Here is a 23,601-nt window from a genome sequence, read left to right as displayed (position 1 = left end):
CAGACTCACATATTGTTAATATAAGTTGCTAATTCCAAGGTTTGTTTAGCATTATGATAGTTTTGTGTTCAATAGCCCCCTGCTGTTTTTTTATATAGTGTTTTTGATAAATGTGTAAGTTTTTGAAAGGTAATTTTTGTGTCTGAATTTGCCAAACAAGATCAAGTGAAGTTTTGGTGAGTGGATGTTGGACGTACCTGCTTCAACATGTGCATGCCGCAATACTTGAACAAGAAGCTATCTAACTAATAATAACACATAACATGCCATGCATTACCAGCTCAATAAACTAGAAATACTAGTGCTGTATACTAATTAGCAATGTCAAGAATAATTACCATTTACCAAACAAGAAATAACTTCTGTGCCAGGTTCCAACATTTTTGGAATAATTTATTGTGTGTTCTTATCTAAACATTCATTCAGTCACAAAAACAGACCACATCTAACAAACAGTTTCATCTGCCATTTAAATGCCCCCGGGGCATTGAACAATTGTCATACTGAGATGCCGACAGTTTGTCAAGTGTAAAGGCACATTTTTATTTGTTGTTTTTTATATTTTTTCCTGTCATTGTTTTGAATGGTTTAAAATTCTTTCAACCTGGTCTCTGTCAGTCTTGCAGTTGTAGAATTGTAAAATGTCACTCTGTGCCTGAGCTGTCATACTGACTTCCATACGGCAATACCAATAAACCACAGCATTTAGAAAGCCGTCATAAACAGTTATGGCTGCATCAGTTGAATCTCGACATCTGATACAAAGGGAGGATAGTGTATCTGATAACAGTGAAGGGATGGATGAAGACTCTCATGCCTCCATCCTGGCTTCTGTTCGTGAGCAAGAGCATCAGTTTGCTCAACTGACAAAAGAAATTGAAAAAGAGAGGATGACTGTAGCTCAACAACTGAACCATGACCAATATGGAGGCGACAGGGTATGAACTTAGAAATGTGATTCCTAGTTTTCTTGAAGGTTGATGAATGTTGCATAGGTTAATTTTTTGTAGAATGCATGCTTTATGGCTTGTCCTAATTTTTATTTAATTTTTCGTGTGAATGGAGGAGGTTAGTTTGGTGTTTTTTCATCGTAGTTTACCATATTTTTCACGTGCAACAGTAATTTTTGTGGTTTTATTTATAACATTTTCGTCCAATTTGGTAACATGTGTTTTTAGGGTAAGTTCCCTTATACTAAGTAAACTACAACACTTTTATTTCCTTCTATGGTCAAAACTTTCTCTCCTTGCATTACTTGCTGGCAAAATATTGCACGTTGTACAAAACAAAAAATAGAAAACTGCAGATTTCCATTATTTTCATTTCCCCCAACGTAAGCGATCTTGTGCCGCTGAATCCTGGGTCTTGTTTCAAACCCCTTGAGGCTTCAACCCCAGGAAACTGATATGTTTCCACCCCAAACATCCCTTGCATTAAGAAGCGCCAGACGTTGACGTACAGCTGACGTAAAAGTTCAAGCAATTAAACCAACTTTTTTACTGACGCAATTCTAAAGGAAACAACCTCTCAAACAGTAAATAATTATACAGGAAACTTGGGGTAGATCAATGTTTTCTTCCTTTCTACCTTTGGAAAAGGCTTGACTGAGTTTGGATATAAGGGCATACACGTTTAGGCTGGACTTATTTCTGTGATTTTTAGTTGCAAGTTCAGTTTAACCTCAGTAGATGCAGTAATGAAGTTACGAAGACATGAGAATATTTGCTCAATTACAAATGAAAATGTTCCTGTGGACTTTGGATATGCCAGTATGAGTTCAACAAATTCACCGCCACTAAAGCACAAAGTTGTGAACAAAAATCCAAAGTTAAACTTGTTGGAAAGTAAGCTGTTTCCGAGGTGTTGGGAAACCCACTCATGGCACAATGGCATGCAAAGTAGCACGTCTTTGTCATCTTTAGAGGGGAGTGTCAATGCCGGTTTCACAACAGATGATGAGGTTGGAATGTAGTTTAGAACATTCTTGTCATTGCCAAAAATTTTTTTATTTTATTCTGATGGTTGAGTTGTCAAAGGATTAAACCAGAGCATCAAATGCTGAAAAGCTGAAATTAAATATTCATATCTTATTGATTGTTTGGAAAGTTTTTTACTAATCTTAAAGGATATTTAGTTGGTTGGGAATGTTTGCATTTTTTGTGTAATCTAATTTTTATTGAAACATTTTCTTCACCTTATTGTAAGATTTTGACACATTGCTAGAATGAGTTGTTGGTAAAAATTTTCCTTCTAATGTCAAGCTGTGACAACTTCAACGTTTGCTTCTCAAACATCAGCACTTTGCAACATTTACTTTGTCCAAACATTTCATCAACACAGATTGTCCCATGTGGCACTAAGTGGTCAACTTTACTGCCATCTAACCACTGAACTGACGCATATGTTTTAACCAATCTGCTTTAAACCAATCATAAAATCCCAAGTTCTTCATTTTCACACATATTTGTAACTACGAGGTTGTTGATCGTAAAAGGGGAAATCCCGAAACCACACATATGGAAAGTTGTGTGGGTTGTCGTGTGGGTTGTTTTTAATCCATGCATTCAGTTTCTGTACAATGTTGGTACTCATTGCTTATAATGTCTGGTACTACTATTACAAAGAAGGATGAATATAACCACGGCTTGATTAGATTTTAACATTTATGTTGCATGAATTCATAGTATTGTGTAGAAAAACTTATTTTTAATGCATGCTTTAGTTACTATGCCATGTGGTCAATTAGTTATACTAATTTAAAGTTTTTGTTTTTTGAGAAAGCAGAAAAAATGCAGTAATAAAATAAAGATATTGGAATAATCCAGAAGAAAACCAAAATTAAATCTATGTAAAATATCAAACAATGAACCTCACAGTTTTGCTCTAAATATTCCACATTTGTTTGGTAGGATTACGCGGATAGCATGAATTCTGATTCTTACTATGACCCCCCACGCGAGGAGTTTGTGTCTCGTACGGAGGATTATGGCGCTCCACAAGAGGAGACGGAGGTTCTAATCGATGAAAACGGAGTGGCAAAAACCATCACTGTGAGTTGTGAGAACAGGGTTAAGCGTGATGAGCATCAGATGACTTTCAATGCCTGTTATTTGTCATGAAATTAAATTGTTTCAAGTTAAATGGGCCATAAAGTGATTTATTAACTGAAACAGTGGGTGGCTGTAAAGCAGTCATTAAAGTCAATTTATTTATACTGCTAGATGCACTTGCGTAATATCGTTAAATTATTTACAAGCACCTATGATCCACTGGATGTGGTGGTAGTGGGTTTCAACCACTTTCCCTGTGTATTTGCAACCCTTTCCACATGTTATAGAAACGAACAGTCACTAAGACAGTGACTGAACAGCGGGTGAGGCATATTGAGGAGAGACAAGGCAGCTTGCCCCGTAATGGATCAAAGTAAGTTAAACCTAAATATGTCATACAAATATATTAAATAAAATATATTGTTACATTGACATTCCAGTGTTATTACGTTTAGATAAACTTTTAGAAGTTGTGTTGTCACATTTAAAATTATGATTGATAATATTTTATTGCTGTGCAGTGGACCACGGCGTGGTTCAGACAGAGACAATCATTACGGATCAACCAGGCGTAACCAACCACCATCCAGCCCCTACAACGACACACAAGGATTGTTGGAACAAAGGTATTCAGTTTGTTACATTTAAATATGTGATGTGTTGTCAAAAAAGCACATATTGCATAACTGTCTGGGGAGCAAGAAATAAATTGAAACTAACAGTGGTTTGTCGCTTTAAATTTGGTGCTATCAATGTTGTATTTAATATTTGCCTGTGTTGATACCAACGACATAGTTAGAAATTTACTGGTGTGAAATGCTTTTGATTAATGTCAGTTAGTATCTTTCATTTTGCATCAGTTTAGTAATCCTCATTTCCATATAAGGTCATCTGCAAGTAGTTCTGGAAGTGACCCAGCCTTGAGAAAAGCTAGCGAAAGCCACCAGCGTCCAACACACGATGAATACGGGTACGCTGAAGTCAGAAAACAAGCTCCTGAAAAGTTTCAACCTGAAGATTATGGACTGGAAGATGATAGGTGTGGGTTGGGCAGATAATTAATTGTGTATAGCTTCTGTAGTTCAGTTACTGACTATTAATATTCCTAATTATCATGATTTGTTATTTTCCACAATTATATGAGGGGATTCATTTGTAATCAGTCACATGTTGCATCATATCAGCTTGTATTGATCTGTAGACAAAGTGATTATGACGACGACAACAATGATCAGTATGGCTTGAAGCCGAGTGGATACAATGAGCAAAGGAGAAGGGGTGGAAGTGTTTCATCGGAAGCAAGCAGCACAGGAAGGTAAGGAGCCTTTGGTCAATCATGTTTAATCCTTTAGTATGATCTAATGTTTCTGTTGTAAACAACCTCTAGTTTTGTTTGAATTTTTTTTAAGTTGTCGCTGTATTGTGTGTTTAGATATGCACAAATCGAGGACAGCATGCCGGTTGCTGCACCCAGAGGTCAAAAGTTCAACGTCAGAGCTCCATTAGCTGAACAGGAGACTGGAAGCAGAGCAAGTCTTGATCGGTAAAATTTACCTTAAATTTAACATAGAATTTGTTTGTGATTTACAAGCTGTATTTGCAGCTTTATATTTATCACAAACAAATTATTAAATGTGCTTTCTGGACAAGATTTAAAAAATATAAATTGCCTTAAAACTTTCTTGTATAATTTTAACAGACATAATTGTCCTTCAGTTCATTAATGGTTTTGTGCACATTCTTTTCAATCATAATTGGTCCACCTAAAAGCTGTTGTTTGCATTTCCAGCTGACTACACACATTGGTTAATGGTTGACCAAAACCACGACTCTTGTGTAGGTGAATGTGACAGATGAATTAACCTACCGTGTGTTACAGTGTTGGCGCAAACTGGGTGGCTCCAACCTTGCCAGAAGTAATTAAGATGTTGTCTTACAACATGCCGGTGGTGCAACTCAATGCTGCGGGTTACATACAACACCTCACCTTCAACAACGACAAGATAAAAGCTGACGTCTGCACTCTTGGTGGGTTTATTCACTGACTATGGGTTGGGAGAATGTCACTTTAATGAGGCCACTCAAGTGCCAATAAACTCCTGTCTCAACTACTCTATGCCCATGTTTGGTAACCCATTGTTTAAGTGTGGTTACAGGTAACAGTGGTTTAATTTAATGCTATCTCAAATGGGGAATTAAATTGTTCAAAATAAAATGTTTCAGATTAAAGTCAGCTAGTTTATAATTTGGATAGGAAACTAATTATCTGTGTGCAGGCAAAATTAATTTGTTTTTCCTAATTTTGATAAACCAACTTTAACACGAAATATTTTATTTTAAACACTTTAAAAACATTTATTTTCACATGAGAAAGTGTTAAAAGTTGTATAGTTCAACATCTCTTGTGATAATATGCCTGGCTGTCCAAGTGCAGTGCTAACACATCTTTAACATTGTCCTATAATGCAATGCAGGTGGCATTCCACCCCTGGTTAAGCTTCTGGACCATCCAGATGAGAGGGTTGAACTGAATGCTTGTGGAGCTCTGCGGAATCTCTGCTATGGATCCAAGAATGACAACAACAAGATAAAGATGAAAAATTGTGAGGGCGTTCCAAGTGTCGTTAGACTTATCCGAGCAACTAAGGACCCAGACATTAAAGAACAGGCCACAGGTAACCTTGACTTCTTTGGTTTTAAAAGTCTGGAACACAACATGGTGCATTGATTAAACCTGTGTGATTGAGACTTCACAAAGCCTTGATTTTGTGTTCCAAATATTGGTTTATTGCGACATACTCAACCAGCGCTTGTTTCTTGTGATTTTGTTTATTTTTTCAATATATTGCATTGTGTTTTTTTCCAGGGACTCTGTGGAATCTCTCGGCTCATCCAGAGTTGAAAGGTCAAGTCCTCGAACTTGGACTGGAACCCCTCAATAAACTGGTTATTGTTCCGTACGCCGAAGCGATCTCCAAACAAGATGGGAAACCAAAGGAACCTGCAATGGTCGATGTTTTCACAAATGCTGTTGGCGTCATCAGGTGACCCACATTCTTACTTTAATTTACTAACTTTTAATGTTTAACCTAGTATGAAATTAACATTCAAAATTAAATTACCTTTGGTAATGTTTGCTTAACATACTGCCTGCACGTCTATAGAAATCTTAGTTCAACGGACAGTGCTGAGAGTCGTAGAAGGTTGCGTGAGTGTCCTGAGCTGGTCTATTCTCTTATAAGTGCTCTCCAATCCAACATTGACAATGGCATGGTGTCGCATAAGGTAACACATTGAGCATTTTGACACTGCAATACTCAACTATTGTACAAGAAACAACTATTTATATTTGTGATTATTAAAAGTATTGTTGTTATTAATTGCACAGTACAGGCAATTACTGTTAATCGAACAAAGCTAGTTGACAATTGTTTTATGGTTAAACATTTTTTCCAAGCAAAAATATATGAAATATTTTTATTATCACACAGTGATGTTGTTTGATTCCATGACGCACATTGGTTATAAAGTGTCAGAAACGTCACAATGTTTTATCATTTATTGAGAATTTATTGTCAAAAGTAATTGAATACACACTGTTTGTGCAGGGTACAGAGAATTGTGTGTGTGTTCTACGTAACCTAACCTACCACCTACAAGAGGAAACACCCAACAAAGATCTCTATACTCTAAACAACCGAGCTTCTGCTAACAACTCAGACCAATCAGAAACTCTCTGCTTCGGAAAGAGCAAACCCAAAGGTGAAAAAGATTCATGAATATATGAAACATTTTGTAAACAGAAAATAATGCAACTAATTATCCTCGAGCATGAACTTGCCTGATGATCTGAGAATGTTTTGCAGCAAGTGTGGAGTAAAACCAGCTTTTATCTTCACAGACAAACCAGATGTTATTGAGGAGGTTCCTGCAGATGATCCGGATGCAGTGGGAGCAGCGTTGTTATGGCAACCTGATATCTCGCGTCTCTACGTGAGTCTGTTGCAAGAATGTAGGAAGGGTGATGATATCGTGGAGGCTGCACTTGGAGCAATCCAAAATCTTACCAACGGAGATTGGAAGGTGCGGTCATTGTGTGGATGATGCAATGCTGGAATCAATTCAAAATTAGGATTCATTATTTTGCCCACTTAGTTCTTAAATATTTTACCTTTGCTGAATTCCTACTGCTCCAGACAGTGGGTTGTATGTTAATCAATAGCATTGTTTGGATAAAAGCGCATTGTGAGAGATATTACCAACAGTTTGTTAGGTTGATTGTAAAATATTATATGTTTCCACACATACAGTGGTCTGTGTATTCGAGGGTGGTCATTCGTAAGGAGAAGGGACTGCCGGTTATCATCGATAAACTACGGACAGACAACGACCACATTGTCAGGGCAGGAACTATTTCGCTCACCAACCTCACTGAGGATGGCAAGAACAAGGAACTTATCGGTTGGTTGCCTGTGTTTCCTTGCTGGCGGTTTATGTTTTTTTTGACGAAACTGGAAAAAAAAGGAGTTCAAAATTTCCATTCATCGATTTACTTTGTACCATCTTTAATTGCAATGAAGTATTTTCTTGATTTCAAGAAAGTTTTTCTTATTTAACAAACCATGATAAAGTTTGAAGAAAACATCATGAATGTTTTCAGGCAAATTTGCGATGAAGGATCTGGTGTATAAACTTCCTGGTGGATCCGATCCCAACGTTCGATTGTCCGATCTAACGACCATTGCTGTCCTCAACACAATCCGTGCTCTGGTGGAACAAAGTGCTCCCAACACCAGGTGCCTCCAGGATGCAGGAGGAATTGAGAGGATCACCATCATCAACAACCCAAGGTAAACATGATGGGAATATCTGATTTCATGATAAATCTTAAATACTGTTCAGGTCATTTCATGAACATATATTTCTGCAGCTTATTTAAATCCTGTCTATATTATTGTGTTTTCAAACTCATATTACTTCTTACAATATATTGCCTGATGGACAGTCTGCCTGGCTACCTTGGCACCGGTAGATCAAGTGTATTGTTTCATTATACTGCAATACAAAAAGAAATAAATTATTTCCATCTTATTTTTTGATAAAACCCATTTTATTTTCAGTTTGTGACTATTTGCACAGAAACACTTTACCATGTTCATTAAAAGTGTTTTAAAAAGGCAACAAATTTTGAAACTTTCTTCACATTCTTTCCAGGGATAGCAGCAGATTCCATACAAGAGTTGTGAAGTCAGCTGGGCAACTCTTGAAAGCTATCTGGGCCAACAAGGATGCCAGGTCTGGTTTAAAGAAGGATGGTTGGAAGAAGGAGCACTTCATACCCACAGTTACCGCTGAAACTCTTCCCAGAGGGTAAGTGAATGTTGCAGGTGATCAACAACATTTATGTGAAATTAAATCCCGTTGAACAAGTATTAGTGAATAACGACAAACCTAAATCTGCTTCTGATACAAAAAAACATGATTATGATCAACATTTCGGCAGCCTGTGTGTTTCTATATTCGCATACTAGTGTCTTACATGTATTTGCTTAAACTAAGTTTGGAAACGCGTTTATATTTTTGATGTATTCGGATAGTGGTGGGAGCAAGCCTTACGAGGAACCTCGCAGTACTCCCAATGCAAGTTCAAGTGGTGGACGCAGAGCTCAGAGGAATGCGAGTCAGTCAGTGGAAGAGGTGGGGTCATTCCTGTAACAACAAACTAGGTTGTTTCACGCGCTCTGCATACGGGGTTCAAATAGTTGCCTTGTATACATTTAAAGGTCGGTTGCCTTCATGGAAAACCTTTTGTATCTTCCAGGTCCCCCTGAGGTCCCCGGAAGGTGATGCCTCCGATTCTGCCGCCAAAGCTAAAGGGCCGGCCGACTCATGGGTGTGACGTCATAATGGAGACGTTCTACAACTTCCCCAAGTGCCTGGCGTCCCCCTTGTTTTTGCACTGCACCGTTTTCTGCCCCGAGCTGTCCGACAGCGACCTCTAGCGGCCGCGAACTACAATGCATTTGTGCCGAAACGCACATGACCCTGTTTTAACGTTACCCGTGTGTGGTGCTGAAATATTCCGCGGTGGGTTCATTGTTTTGTTGATCTTATAACCTTGACCATGTTTTAATGACACTGACAAACCACGTGCTTTGTGTGAGTTTTTTAACCTTTCTACTAGAATTGCGTTTCAAATTTTATTTACATACAAGTTATTGTGTATCCTAACCCTGGTATGGAACAATCAACATTTTTGTGCTGATGATTAAAAGTTTTGCGCTTCCATTGACCAAAGGCATTCTGGACAGAAAACTTTTCTGATCCATTGTAGTTTCATTATACGTCACCATTGCACCCAGTGGCGTCATTCGCACATTCGAGTTACAATAGCGTAAGCCTTGAAAGGTTTAAAACCTCATCCAACCGACTTTCCGTGTGTTCTAGAATTAGTGAAGCTCCCATTTGTTTTAATCAATGGCTTATACGCGCGCTTTGAGTCGATTACGTGCTTTCGGCAATCATACAATAGTTACTCGACCACATGAAGTATGTTTTGTATGCAGTCGTCATAACAACGACAGACACCCATTATAGAACGTTATATTATTTCAGCGCTTACGTCACTTTGTACTACTCGCGTTTAACTCGAAACATTCTCTTTTCATTGTGTGTGATCACTCATGCGTATAATTCAAACCGGTTTTTCTACGGCCTGGACCAAAACCTGTTCACTGCCGCATATATGTGGGGAATTCCCAGCTTCGTGCCTGACGTCACATAAATTCATGACGTTATCTGACATTTTCATTTGAAATGAAAATCATTTGTAATTTTTCCAGCATTGTGCATCGATAGTAATGTCCCCTTTATGACGTCACGTAGCGCTTGTGTTTGCAAATAATAATAATTGCTGTAAATAACCTCGGTATCTAATTTCCGATGCTTCCTTGTGTATATTTGGTCAATTGTGTTTTTTTCTACTTGATTTTATTGCAAACAGAACACTAGCGTGCGTAGCTTTCAATAACTTGTGTTGCTTTGTTCAAGTTCTAGTGATTTACAGACGGAGATTACCAAACAAAAAAATTTTAATGTTGAGATCGAGAATTAGTCAGTGGTGATGGCCAGTGGCACCCAGACTGCAGACCCACAACACGGATGCTCGCGTAATAAGCACAGTTTCTAGAGATATTTCGGTGTTGAATAATTTTAGGCGTCCCATTGGTGCGGTTGATACCAACTGATCTAACGAAACCTTAGAAAGTTTTTTTGGTTTTTCAACTTGATAAAAACGGAGACTCAACACTGATAAGGAGCTTCCAATACGCAGAGGGCATTGTGGTGACATTCGCAATCCACCTGTTGCCGGTTACCAAGGTCTGCACTCTGCTGGTTAATATTAACAGACACCAACCGCAACCACCACAAAATACCAACGAGATTTTAGCAAACATCAACAATGGAATCCACAAACCTAACCGACAGAAGAACCAAAAACTTATGCTAATATGGAAACTAACATGAGAAAGTCCGACCCTGATCCTCACAATATTCGACCTTAATCTGGTTTGCGAAGGCATTGTTTGGTCAAATTTAAACATTTTAATCTTATTTCCGGATGAGTTTGTGATACTGTATTGGGACCGGGAGGTGGCGCTCTGGTGCCCAATCTAAGGCACGTCATCAATGCCGGTCAACAGTAAGACAGCGGACAAAATATTTATTTGGTAACCGGACATAGGCGTGATACGGTGTGTAGGTAATATCATAGCGGGGCAAATCATAACCTCTGCGATAATGCAACAAAGGTGACGGGGTACTTAGAGAAGCACGACGCCCAACACTAAAAGATTGAAATATTTTGTTTAAAAAGTCGAGCACGATGTTTAAAAATTTGACCTGTCCTGTAGCAAGCAATATTTCCTTGTTTCCCACTGTAGAGTGCGCACTCGAGCAAGGAATGGCAACATCGGTCAAGTGAACACCCGACACATATACTAGATAGCCTATATATGAGAAGGAATCGGGGTTTCAGGCCAGGATTACCAGGGTTTGAAATGGAAACCGCGCTGACATTGAATGAGGCGTATATAAAAAAAAAACAACAACACGGCCAGATAAGTTAATTTCCATCTTAAGAAAATCTTGCGGCGTCCAAAATTCACGTCTTGAATTAAATCACGGGGGAAACTGGTGTCAAAGTGCCATTCGGGTCAACGGGATTCAAGAAACAAGAAACGTTTTGGCAATCACGAATCCTGTCAAAGTGTGCGCACTCTAAAAAAACTTCGCTCATTTCTTCTCTCCGGCGGGAGGCAGCGAGCGAAATTCCCGCCACTCGCTTCAGGACAAGCGAAGCTTTCGCTCAACCCTTTTTTCTCGCATCGAAATAGGAGAACCTTTGTCTCTTTTTTAAAATCTCGCGCTCCGCAGCCGGCAACGTGATTGGCTGGCGCAAAAGAGGAGATCGAAATTGAATTTCGCCATTCACATATTTATTGCGCGAAAACTGCGGGATATGATTTTTGAAGGCCCGAGCATTATCACTAAGTTGGACGACTTTTGATAGCGTAGGCTAGTCCATTTGAAACGTCGAAGGCAGAGATTTTGCGATTTAGTATTGAAGAGCTGCTACCGTTTTGAAGGATAAACAGTAAATTGACGATACTATGGAGAAGGAATTGAGAAGTAAGTTAATGTGTTATTTTGTATTAATAAATTATAATTAATCAGTTCAATAAAGATGGTCATCATTTATTATTTGCTGTAATATTTTGTTTGCAGCTATCCTTCCAAACTACTTAAAATTGAACCTGCAAAGTTAATGGCAAGAAGTTTTACAGCTTTGATGGGCAAAGTCAAGAATACAAAGGGCTATGTAAGTGTACTATAAATGCTGAACTTATTCTTTATCTTATATATATTTTAACATACATGCAGGAACATTATTGTGATGACAACATTCCACTTATGTACCGTGTCATAAGTGCTACATTTGATTACATAAGAATGGATATCTAACAGGATCACCCTTTCATATCATCTGTTGTGCTCAAATACCCAGGATTTGTTGATGTTGATCAAGGTGAATTGGTGTATATGTCTTGTTTATCAAGCTACTAACCATGCATTTTTTATGTTCAACCAGATCTTGAAAGAGTATCATTGGTAAAAGCCACATGCGAACAGAATTAAGAATGTTGGTCCAACAATCCTGCCAAATTATGGGGTTGAGGAAAAAGGCAGGCGTCAACATGGCCAAATATGCTTTGAACAAGTCCAAAGAGCTGTATGAATGGACCATACACCAGTGGGAGTTGGATGTGACATTCTCTTGGCGTTTGAAACACTTTTAGCCCTATTTTGTTTTTTTAATGTTGAATACTAACCATATTTTGCAACATTTTTGAGGTTAATTGCCTTGATATGAAAGCTAAGGATGCAGTCCACTCTTTCAGTGTTATAATGTGATGTGTAATAACTGTATGTTCATTTATATTTACGAAAAATAAAACAGGATGTGAAAAAATGTGCATGTTGGGTGCAAAGTGAATCATTCAATAGCTTAAACGAATGAGTGAAGCAATCGCCGAAAACGCAGCAATTTAGTCATTCAATCACTCAAAACAGTGAGCGAAGTTGTTCGCTCATTTCAAACGAGCTTTTGTTTCACTCGCAGAATTTTTCGCTCAAATTTCGCTCATTTTTTTTTAGTGTGTGCGCTACTTTTTACTTCAACCATGCGTTTTCTGCAGTTAACTTCAACAACACACACAAAATTAATTTTGAATAAAAATTGATTGTCCATTCAATATTAATCGCCAAAGAGGCGAAAAAAATCAGGACAAAATTGATCAATTTCAAAATTTGTGCAACTACCAGTGGTCATGTTAAAGATAGGGATTAATTTTTATTGTTCACCAGTGTAAAATTTAAATTTTTATGATAAATAAACAATCATTTCATCGGAGATCGTAAAAACTCTAACCTTGAAGTCAAACCTTTTTATATCTTCCGGTTTAGCATTCTATTTTCAACATTCCATATTAGCAAATCCATGCTGACTCCATCTTTGCTTGACTGAACTGTGGTGTGACGTATGAAATCGGCGTTGGGTTACGGGAAGGTGCGTCTCGTTTGTTGCAGGCGGAATCCAGTTTCGTTCAAACTATAAATAGGCTACATATTAATACAAACGAATGCAGTTAAATTGTTGTGTGTGATGCAAATGTTTTAGTGTAAGTGCTTCTGCTTTTACCTTAAACGCACGTTTTGAATAATATGTATTGGCGTGACGGTGTCTATGTATTTAAACATTTTTGGCCCTCCTGAAAACATTTTGGCAAACTGATTCAAGAATCTGTTTACAAATATTTTTGTGGCTTATTTTTTTATTGTTATAATTGTTTTTGTTTCTTCCGTCCAGTGGAAAGTTATTAATATGAGGCATTGTATCAAAAAAATGTGGCACCTAATTTTTAACAAAGCCTATAGATTTGAGACTGCAGGCGGGAATATGTGTTCATTCTTTCCTTCTATTCAGTGAATTTCAAAATGATTATGGTAACCTAAGAAAAGTGCAAACATGTCCGATGGCATTTCTTTAATTCAATAAATAGCTGTTCTGCTACTTTCATTGGACATTAAATTTTGGATGTGGTGATACTACAACCTCATTTTACCATGACTCAACACATGATGACACCAATGTCTGGGTTTGGATCCATGACCACTGGTTTCTTGACCCAACGTAAGATAAGTGTGTTTACCATTCTGACAATATTTTAGCTGAAGTACTGTATTTACTCAAGTCTTTTACCCAGCCATTTTTACGACTTCTAATCGGGGGTGACTTATATTTGTTATTGACAACAATGTGTTGTCCGCGCTTTATGTTTCATTGAAGTTTTTCCTGCTCTTGCAGACCGACAAGTTTCATCAGTACAAGTTTACCAGTGTCACATTTACATATTCTGTGACAATACTTGTTGTAGTGAATTAAAAACATTACCTTTAACGTTTCCATGCGGTTTTATTAGAGTAAAAATGGTTTTTGAAAAAAGTGTCTCTTCGTTGTTAAATACAAAAAATACATTAAAAAATGTATATACTGCATATAAATACCAAAAAAATTTAATAATAATGGTTCAGAAAAAATATCTTTGATAAAATGACCTGACTTATTTGTGCATCAAATTTGATCCATTGCTTTTAGCTGCCGGCACTAATGTTCAGTGGGTAATAACATCTGAAGAATGGAGTAATTACATCCAACAGTTCAACAAAATGATGCCTGTGGCAGGATTTCTCAGGGGAGATCAAGCAAGGAATTTTTTTCTTGAATCAAAACTTCCACCACAAATTCTTGCACAGATTTGGTCAGTTCATATTTCTTATTTCCAGCTCGATACCAGCTGCCCTGTTTCCTGCTGCAGTGATGCTTTCGCCTTCTTTAATTTCCTGCTCTAGTTTTTTTTGGATACTTGCCATAATAGTTCAGTGTTGTTTTTATATGATCTTTTTCAATTCAAACACGCATCCTGGAATGAATTTAGTTCTGATGTTTTTAGGGAACTTGCAGATTTCAGTGGAGATGGCAAAATGGATAAATTAGAGTTTGCTATCGCGATGAAGTTGATCAAGGTAAAACTGCAAGGAGTCATGTTGCCCCCGACGTTACCACCAACGATGAAACAGCAACCTTCTATGTTCGGAGGTTCTCACCAGGGTGCATAAAAGCTTTGAAACTCTATGCATTTCATTGTGTTTGTGAACATGACAAACTGTTATTCGCTCCATGTCCAGAAATAACACTGGTCCATAATATTTTGGAAATAATTAGTTCATTTGCAATAAAATTATGGGATAAGTATGATTGTTCTCTCTTGATTGTTGATCTGTAAGTTTGCACAGAATTGTACAAAGTTGCAAAACTTGTGTCAAATAGTTAGTGTGTAAATTTGCAAAAAGATTTGGTCATCGCTGCACCAGTTTCTTGCAAACAACATTTCAGGACATTAATTTTGTTTATTTGGACAGTTTAAACAAGTATATATGTCATATTATATACTTAATCATTTTTAAACTTGTTGATGGAATTCCCTTTTAACATTTTCTAGTTTGAATGAGATGTTTTTATTTTTCAGGTATGATGGCACCTGTGGTTTCATCGCAAGCAGCCATGGCTCCAATACAAGGAATGTACAACCCAACAATGACCAATGGGAGCATGTCTATGACCACCTTGCCACATCCGAACATGATGAGTAAGCTTAACTTATTATGTTGTAAAAATACTCTTATACTTTGGAAATCATTGGTAAGGGTTCCCAGGGTATTTTTGCTTACTTTATTTGATTCAAAAACAATAAAATCTCTTGTTACATTGGCAGAAGTTTATTTGGCGTGTGTGTTTTAAACACATATGTGCACTCCAGTAAACTCCCTGTAACAGTTTTCTGTGTGGTCATACTCTATATTTTCCACTTTGGATATTCAACACCCTGTTCTAATCAACTTAGTGCAGCTCAACATGACTCCTGTTTTTAACCAGATTCAAACAGCAGTTTACCTCAAACCACCAGCGCTCCTTCAAACCAAGTCCTTGCTCGGCAAGGTTCAATAAGTGAACCGCCAAGGTAATATGCCTCCCTCTAGTGTGTTACAAAGATGGATACAAATTGCAGAATTTATTTATTGATAAATATTCACATAATTCCTATTTTGCTTTTTATGACCTTACATGTCTCTGTCTCCATGTCAAAAGGTTAATTGCTGTAATCCTGTGCTGTAAAACGCCCTTAAATGTCAGTTACCAAAGGCTAGGATAGATTCTATCAGTATTGATTCCATGTTATTGTTATTCATGTCTAATAATTTAAGATTAATTAAAACATTTCCTTCAACTTGTTTGGGATTTTTTTTATCATAAATTAATGTTGAATGTATGGGAAGATTTGAGGAAAAATGAACTTGAACACTTAAACAAACTTACTTGTGTAACGTTTAAGCTGGCATCATGTTGAGATTCCCAGCGGATATTTTGTGTTGCTTATGTAATAAAATGTCAGTATCAACTGTATTCTGTCATGCGTTTGAGATGAATTGGTTCCCTTCAATAAGGCTTCATTCCTATTGTCAAGTATAGACATGAATGGCAAGCACTCATCCAGTGGGAATAACAATATTATTGCTTATTGATAACTTATTTTTAATTTTCTTACTTAAAATAGCTGTGCAGGATAATCTGTACATGGTTCATCCCGAGTTCAACCCTTTAAACAAATGTGTTGTTCCAGACCTCCTTTAAGCCAAGATTGGGATATTCCTAAGCCTTCTAAGCTCAAATACAAACAAATGTTCAACACACACGATAAAGGAAAGACAGGGTTTCTTTCAGGTAATTAGAACTTTTGTTCACGAATTCTCCATAATATTTCTGTCTGTATATTACATGCCCAATAGTGATTTTCAACTTTGTACCAAAATCCACTTGTGTGTTTATGTGTTACTCTCATACAGCAAAAAATAGTCAAGAATCTTGGATTGCTTCGACTGTAATTTCTCATGAAGGAAACACAGCAAAAAATTATTTTTGGGATGGAATGCATCAAATGTCTATCTAACAATACAAAAAACACTTTTTATAATTGATCTCTTGTGTAGTAGATTTTGGTGTAGAAGAACAACTTTGGTTCCGATAGATGTATATGAGCAACATACGTAGTTTTGAACTGAATGTGATTCAGGAATGCAAGCCAGACATATCCTCAGTCTCACTGGACTTCCTCAGATGACTTTAGCCACAATCTGGCAACTGAGTGATGTTGATAAGGATGGAAAGTTAACACAAGAGGAGTTTGTCCTTGCAATGCATCTTTCTGACACTGCCAAAACCGGTAAATTTAACTGTTGGTCTTTGTTTGTTTACATAAATAACACAGTGTAGCGATGTTGTCCAGATTAAATCTATTTTTTGTCCACTTTTGTTAAACCCATGTCAGAAATCAAAACAATTGAAAAGTAAAACTTAGTCACTGGGGTTGTCTTTTCTGAACAGGGAATCCCCTACCCCCATCATTACCCCCTCAACTTGTACCCCCATCCCAACGGAACCCTCAAGTATCGTCAAGCATCGGACAACTGGGTTTGTTAACCCCTCTCACTCAAATGGACCCAACAAAGGTGGAAAACTTCCTTCAGTTTATTTTTCAATTTTAATTCTTAACAGAATCAGACTTTCACACAAACAGGGGACATGAAATCTTCGGTTTCACTGAATATGTTTGTGCTCAGGACGAGGGAAAGCAGGCTGGAGGTGTTTTCGCATCACTTGAAGATAAACGGAGAGCAAACTTTGCAAAGGGAAATCTTGAGCTCGAGAAGAGACGACAAGCGCTATTGTAAGTTCTTAACCAGTGGACTAAGATTTCCATTGTGTAAGCTGCAGACAGATGGCCACTGTTTCGACCTAAAAGGTCTCATCAGTGCAGCTGGTGTGACTTTCAGACGACTTTGCCGACCAAACGGCCAAGCAAAGACTTCCACTTTGTTCACCGTCATCCGTTGGGCACCAAACTAGGTGCAACCTTACGGAGAAAACAAGGTGGAAACACTATGGCCAAGCAAAGCTCAACCAATAGTGCGGTCAGGCCCCGTGTTACAATAATCATAAGATATTGTATAGTCACCACAAGTGGAAGTCTTTGCTTGGCCGTTTGGTCAGCAAAGTCATCTGAAAGTCACACCAGCTGCACTGATGAGATCTTTTAGGTCGAAACAGCGGCCATCGGTCTGCAGCTTACACAATTCATATTATTGACTCCACTTTGCTTATCTTAAGATTTCCATGTTTGGTTTCTGTTTACTGTTTACTCTGAAGTTGGTACAGCTGCAATGTGTTTTTAATACTCTGCATGTTGCAGGTTGTTTTACATTGGTATTGTGAATATCTTAACTTATGGTGTGGATTATATGATGGGGAATCTATTGTAACATTTCTATGTTCCCAGGGAAAGTCAACAAAAAGAGAGGGAGAGACTGGAGCAAAAAGAGAGAGAAGAAAGAGAAAAAAGGGAAAAAGAGAGGTGTTTAATGATTGACATGTGATAATCTCCTATGGTTGTTTCAACATAATCATGGTTATAACTTTGGCTGAGACAGCAGGATTGATAATTTCAATCGCAAACCCAAACACTTCTGTCATAGGTCAATTATTACCTACCCACTGACTTAATTAATCTTGGGTGTAATTTTCAGGTATTGCATCATCGGACAATACTTTTACAACACATTTTGTCCAATATATTTTTCTGTTTTCTAACTTAATTTTTAAACCTTAAAAATTAAACCTTTACACGATATTTAAACAAATTCTAACAATTTGGTTTTTGTGCAGAATGGATCAGGAGAGAAAAAGACAAGAAGAGATTGAGAAACAACTGGAACGACATCGAGCGATCGAGCGGGAACGCGAGGAACAACGTCGCAAAGCTATCGAGCAGAAAGAGGCAGCACAGCGAGAGATGGAAAGGCAGCGACAACTGGAATGGGAGAGGTCAGTTGTCTGTTACCTCCTGTGTCCAATCCCACTGTCAACCTTTCCATCCCATTACTCATTTTTTATGACAACTTGGCCAAGACCAATTGAGTTTTCTATAAAAAACGTTTGTTCACTTTTGGGATAAAAACAGTTGGACGCTAATAGATATGTTCACAGTGAGCAACCGACCAGTCCACAAAAGCTTCACCGAAAGAACTCAGTGACTCACTTTGCCCTAAATTCATGTTTTCTGATCAAAATTATTGAGTTGTACATGTTTGTTTTTGTTGCTCAGGTTGCGGAGGAAGGAATTGTTGCAGCACAAACTTCGAGAACAGGAGACTGTCGTGAGTTTACGGGCAAAAACCAAAACACTTGACGTCGAATTGAATTCTTTGGTACGTTGAAACAAATATATTATTCCTGGTAAAGAAGATTTGGCAGAGTTGTGATCAGAATAATTCGTTAAATATATTCTGATACAAAACATTTCTAAAGTTTAATTGCTTTTTTTTGTAACTGGAATCTTTCTACCTTTTTTTTTTTAAATCCACTTTTCAATCATTTGGAATCAATCCATAGAATAATTATATTCAGTTTCTCTTGTTTAACTTTTGTTCCACGACAGCAAGAGAAGCGAAGTCAACTTTCTCAGCGGACGAGCGACGTTGGTGGAAGGTTGAAAGAACAAAACAACCAGTTGAGCGTGATGAACAAACAGAGAGAATTGAAACATTCCCTTGTGCAAAAACAACAAGAGCAAATTCAACTTTTCAACCAGCAACTGAACGGCCTCATGCCCGAGAAACAGAAACTCACGGAAAAAATACAATACAAGGGGAACTCTGGGCATGGTGGGTGAATATAGTGTGAACAGGTTGAAAAAGTTATACAAGTTGTTCAGATTTCAAAGCTAGTCTTAAACATGTGAGTTATGTTGACAATTTGAGTTGCAACAAACCACATTACACTTGTATTAAAGATTTTGCTTGGCAACTTTAAAACACCTTCTACTTCGTAGTGGATTCCTTTTCTCCTTACTGTTAATTAAATCAAGTAGGAGTTTCCTGATTTCTGAACAAAAGCCAGTCAATGTCTGAAGAATTCAACTTATGATGTTTCCTAGTTCTGCTTCATTTTAATAACAACCACTTAAATTTGCCACAATTTAATATTCGATCAAATATTCCTCCTCCAAAAACAATTTGTGAGACAACAAACTTGCATCAACATTCTGGTTGGTTGGAAAAGTTTCATCCAATCTCACATTTTACTTTTAAAGATGGGCTTGACTATTTTGTCCAGTTACGAATTGCACACATGTAAGAAATAACTGAAAATATCTTGTAGAGAATACGTTGAGTGGGAATGTGGCAACTGATGGTAAGGGTTTGGTAGAATCTGTGTTATTTCCAATCTTTCCAAACAAATTGTGGCAATTAACTCTCTCTCTTTCTACAAAAGAAATTATGTGCACTGAATATTCTGATTTCTGTGTAATTTTGTGTGATATCTATGTTTGATTTTCCAACCCACAAAACCTTGGTTAAATTGAAGTGTTCCCGTAGCAACTAATTAATTTGTGATTGGTTAATTATGTCGTGATCATTTTGCTGAAAAAAATGCATTTTGAAAACTTGTTATATTTCATATTGTAATTCTTATAACTGTAGGATTCAATTCTTTGATATTTGCTGTCTGTAAAACAGTTTTTGGTCATGTCAAAGCTCGCACCCACTTATTGAAAAAATCCCAAAGTTTTGATTTATTTTTAATATCATGCGCCAATGAGAGGGAGGTTGATTGGTTTTTTTAAACCAGGTGATTAATGTGTGGGTTAGTATATGATAATTTGACACCTCACATTGCAGGTCGACTGCACAGTTTATGCGCCTCCCCCCAATTAAAGAACCCCTGTTGTAGAACCTGATGATATTCTCTCACATAGAATTGAACTCAATTCTGATGAAATTCACCTTAAAATTAGCTTGGCAGCAGATCAGAGCATAGTTGTGTATAATTGTGGTTCCTTGGCGTGGTTTTGTTCGCTCAACCACCCCCTTACATAAAATTAATAATTGTTTGTTCAGATGGAAGCCTGCAGATGCTGCAACGTGACTACCAAGCCAAGGTCTTCACGCTCCAAAGACTTCGAACACAACTCGAGGAAATGGAACAACAGAGGAAGGAAAATGCTTTACAGATGGAGAAACATAATGCACATCTAAATGTACGTCCCCGTATTATTGCAACCAATCACAACTTATTTAGAATCCAAGCAATGACACAAGATGCAAACTGTCACAGTTGTGTGGTTGTCATGGCAATTTATTGTTGCAGCAACTCCAAGAGGAGCTAAACAAGCAGAAGTTGTCCGTTGAAAGGATCACTCGCATCCAACAAGATAAACTCAGAGTCCTCCAGGAAGCAAGAAGACAAAAGGACATTAACCTAACCAGGAAGAGCTCCATGGAGGAGAAGAGGAGGTTGTGAGGATGTTTTTAACTTAATTGTCATTATTATAATTATTGTAGTTTAATCTTATCTTAATTTTCACGTCCAGGGTTGTGTTATGATTTTAGATAAAATTACTGTTTTTTTGTGTCTTTTGTGACAAGCAGCAAAACAGGTGAAATAAAATGTTTTAATTGAATTTGTTTAGGAACCAAGAAAAGATGGCAGGTTTGCTCGTGCAGAAAAAACAAGAAGCTGAAGCAAAATCCCGACAACAAGAAGAAGTTGCTAAGAGACGGGAACAGGAACAGGTTTGTAAACTGGAATTGTTATCAATAAATTTAATAAAGTCTCTATAAATTGGTCAATTTTTTTATTTATCTGCTTGAAATCTTTAAATAAATGTTCAGTAATTGATGTTTTTTCTGGTTAAACTTGACAAAATAAAGTTTCATCTGTTGTTTTGCAGAAAGCTGCCCAGCAAAGGAGGGAGGCAGAAGAGTTGGAAAGAAAAAAGAAAAAACAAGAAGAAGATGAAATGAAAAGAAAAGGTGGTTTGTGTTTCTTGTCCTTGAACCCTTAAAAAACTTAATCTTTAATTTATTAAATAGAAACTAACTTTCTAGGACTTATGTTTGTTTAATGTTTTGATGTAAATTTAAGTGTTTCCCACAAAGTCTTCACTGTGCTGGTTGAGGTGAAAATAACACAACAGCTTGTACTATGTTGTACTTTCCTGGCCAATTTTCTGAAAATGAATTATTTTATCCAGCTGAGGAGGAATCGAAGAGGGCTGAGGTTAAGAGGAAAATAGTGGAAATGCAGCAAGAGCGTTTGAAACAGAAACAAATCGCTGAAAACAAAAACGTGAAACCAGCTTCAAGTGCTGCCACCGGTGGACGGGGATTCACCCTCAAGCTTTCAACTGGTGATTTTCAATATTTCTCTCATATTTTCACTTTTTGTGATTTCCAATCCAACTTTCTTCATGGCATCTATTAGAGATTTAAAAATTTGTGAACTATATTGTGCAGAAAGTTATCTGTTTTTTTACAGTATTTGGTTAAAACTTATTTAAAATCAAAATTTTATTAGAATTATGTGAGCTACAGAACATATGAGTGCAGCTAAGGTGTGAATATCAGATGAAAACAGTGGCCATCTGTCTGCATCTCTCATATTATTAACTCCATATTTGTTTATATTATATGCTTGCTTGTGCACTGCTTTTATAAGAGACTGACTGTTAAACAACTTTATTGGCACGAGCTTTCGCGAGATTGATCTCGCTTCATCAGGTGCAGCAAATGACGTGTCAAATAAAATGCGGTAACAGCGCTAAAAACAAGGAAGAAAAAAGAAAAAACGCATGAAGAGGTGATAATTGTTGGTCACTGAGTGCCCGTGGCATCTTGGTGCGTATAATGGCTCATAAAGCCCCAGTCTCTATTGAGACCGTGGTTGATAGAGTCAAATTTTTGGATGAGGCGTTGTTCTGCCGTCTCTCTCGCTAGTCTCGTTCTTCTTATAACCTTCTGTAGCACCATGACCCTCAAGTCTTCAGATCAATCTCGCGAAAGCTCGTGCCAATAAAGTTGTTTAACAGTCAGTCTCTTATAAAAGCAGTGCACAAGCAAGCATATAGTCATAGATCAGAGACAGACACGACAAACTGAAGAAATTGTTTATATTAGTTATTTACTTTTCAGACCCAGCGCATTTATTCCAGTATAAAGCTTTGTACAACTTCACTGCACGAAATCCCGATGAACTTTCTCTGGCGATTGGAGACGTTGTTACTGTAAGTCACAACCACCCTCCAAATCCCATCACACAATTGGTTACAATTAATTACAACAACACAAAAAGTCATAAATTGACAAATTTTCTCACATTCTGTGCAACTGACATCACTGAAAGGGGGAAATAATTCCACCCAAAAGTACTTTTACTTTCTGTAAAAGTATTTCCATCAAAAGTTTATGTGGTTGAAGGTTGATGAGTCGCAAGACGCAGAACCTGATTGGTTGGCTGGGACCATGGGCGGGAAACAGGGATGGTTTCCTGCTAACTATGTTGAGAAGTTCAAGAACAAACGTATGTTTATTATCTGGAGATTTTGTAATAATTTGTTAAACTTATGAGAGACGATTACATTGTCCAGTTCACATATAATTGTAAATATAACATGGTGTGGAACTTCAGAATAAAGGTGGTCCTAATTAGGCCTGTGGGCCATTGAGCCATCAGTTGACTCAAACTGCACTAAACATTTCCTAATAGTTGTGTTGAGTTAAAAGCACTTTCCTTTTTTTGTCGAACATCCGGAAAAACTTCTTCAGGGCTCCATGACCTTGACGAAATGCCGTTACAATAAAATAAATGTTACCTTTTGTGCCATGATGATATTTCTTTTAAATTTACCATGCAACAGTAGCACTATAGTTGTGTTGATTCCTAAAGTGGCGAAATTATAATAATTGTTTCTTATGTTTTCAGCCCCACCTGTTGCACACACCCCTGCCATCAACCCTCCCACTGCCAAGTAAGTGT

General features: G+C 37.4%; 2 protein-coding genes across 5 annotated transcripts in view; both read left to right on the top strand.

Annotated features, from left to right (window-relative positions):
* The first annotated feature begins 28 nt into the window (after positions 1-28).
* On the top strand, positions 29-10,108 carry LOC145894610 (splicing regulator ARVCF-like). 3 transcript variants are annotated; one of them, XM_082983230.1, is made up of 18 exons: positions 29-176; positions 2,910-3,050; positions 3,338-3,423; positions 3,572-3,676; positions 3,937-4,089; positions 4,252-4,365; positions 4,483-4,593; positions 4,930-5,078; positions 5,525-5,725; positions 5,917-6,094; positions 6,215-6,335; positions 6,659-6,812; positions 6,952-7,133; positions 7,361-7,511; positions 7,711-7,900; positions 8,265-8,420; positions 8,648-8,747; positions 8,872-10,105. In XM_082983230.1, the coding sequence occupies exons 2-18, from the start codon at positions 2,925-2,927 to the stop codon at positions 8,947-8,949; spliced, it is 2,355 nt and encodes a 784-aa protein (XP_082839356.1). In that variant the 5' UTR covers positions 29-176; positions 2,910-2,924; the 3' UTR covers positions 8,950-10,105. The 3 variants fall into 3 exon arrangements, with proteins under 3 accessions (XP_082839356.1, XP_082839355.1, XP_082839354.1); XM_082983229.1 differs by lacking the exon at positions 29-176 and adding an exon at positions 568-938 and having other exon boundaries at positions 8,872-10,107; XM_082983228.1 differs by lacking the exon at positions 29-176 and adding an exon at positions 1,618-1,960 and having other exon boundaries at positions 8,872-10,108.
* A 3,492-nt stretch (positions 10,109-13,600) lies between these two features.
* LOC145894449 (intersectin-1-like) overlaps positions 13,601-23,601 on the top strand; it is a 34,928-nt gene continuing 24,927 nt past the window's right edge. Inside the window, exons 1-22 of one of the 2 annotated variants that reach the window (XM_082983042.1) lie at positions 13,601-13,803; positions 14,269-14,431; positions 14,624-14,781; positions 15,200-15,319; positions 15,607-15,691; positions 16,352-16,452; positions 16,802-16,951; positions 17,113-17,237; positions 17,349-17,455; positions 18,065-18,139; positions 18,451-18,609; positions 18,890-18,992; positions 19,223-19,448; positions 19,945-19,977; positions 20,685-20,824; positions 20,935-21,080; positions 21,257-21,359; positions 21,518-21,599; positions 21,821-21,976; positions 22,758-22,849; positions 23,043-23,145; positions 23,548-23,593. In XM_082983042.1, the coding sequence (XP_082839168.1) occupies positions 13,737-13,803; positions 14,269-14,431; positions 14,624-14,781; positions 15,200-15,319; positions 15,607-15,691; positions 16,352-16,452; positions 16,802-16,951; positions 17,113-17,237; positions 17,349-17,455; positions 18,065-18,139; positions 18,451-18,609; positions 18,890-18,992; positions 19,223-19,448; positions 19,945-19,977; positions 20,685-20,824; positions 20,935-21,080; positions 21,257-21,359; positions 21,518-21,599; positions 21,821-21,976; positions 22,758-22,849; positions 23,043-23,145; positions 23,548-23,593 (2,540 nt within the window). In that variant the 5' untranslated portion in view covers positions 13,601-13,736. The remainder of the gene's footprint in view (positions 13,804-14,268; positions 14,432-14,623; positions 14,782-15,199; positions 15,320-15,606; positions 15,692-16,351; positions 16,453-16,801; positions 16,952-17,112; positions 17,238-17,348; positions 17,456-18,064; positions 18,140-18,450; positions 18,610-18,889; positions 18,993-19,222; positions 19,449-19,944; positions 19,978-20,684; positions 20,825-20,934; positions 21,081-21,256; positions 21,360-21,517; positions 21,600-21,820; positions 21,977-22,757; positions 22,850-23,042; positions 23,146-23,547; positions 23,594-23,601) is intronic. The other variant, XM_082983043.1, reaches the window with a different exon arrangement.

The sequence above is a fragment of the Ascidia mentula genome, chromosome 3 (genome assembly GCF_947561715.1).
Source record: "Ascidia mentula chromosome 3, kaAscMent1.1, whole genome shotgun sequence".
In the NCBI taxonomy this organism is placed as follows: domain Eukaryota; kingdom Metazoa; phylum Chordata; class Ascidiacea; order Phlebobranchia; family Ascidiidae; genus Ascidia; species Ascidia mentula.
This window is presented reverse-complemented; position numbering and strand designations above follow the sequence as displayed.

Bases quoted from the DNA above. Each gene is read 5' to 3' on its own strand.
- LOC145894610 (XM_082983228.1), top strand. From the start codon at position 1,697: ATGAAGTTACGAAGACATGAGAATATTTGCTCAATTACAAATGAAAAT. The intron at 4,594-4,929 runs GTAAAATTTACC...CGTGTGTTACAG, and splicing joins AGCAGAGCAAGTCTTGATCG to TGTTGGCGCAAACTGGGTGG. The intron at 7,134-7,360 runs GTGCGGTCATTG...CCACACATACAG, and splicing joins TTACCAACGGAGATTGGAAG to TGGTCTGTGTATTCGAGGGT.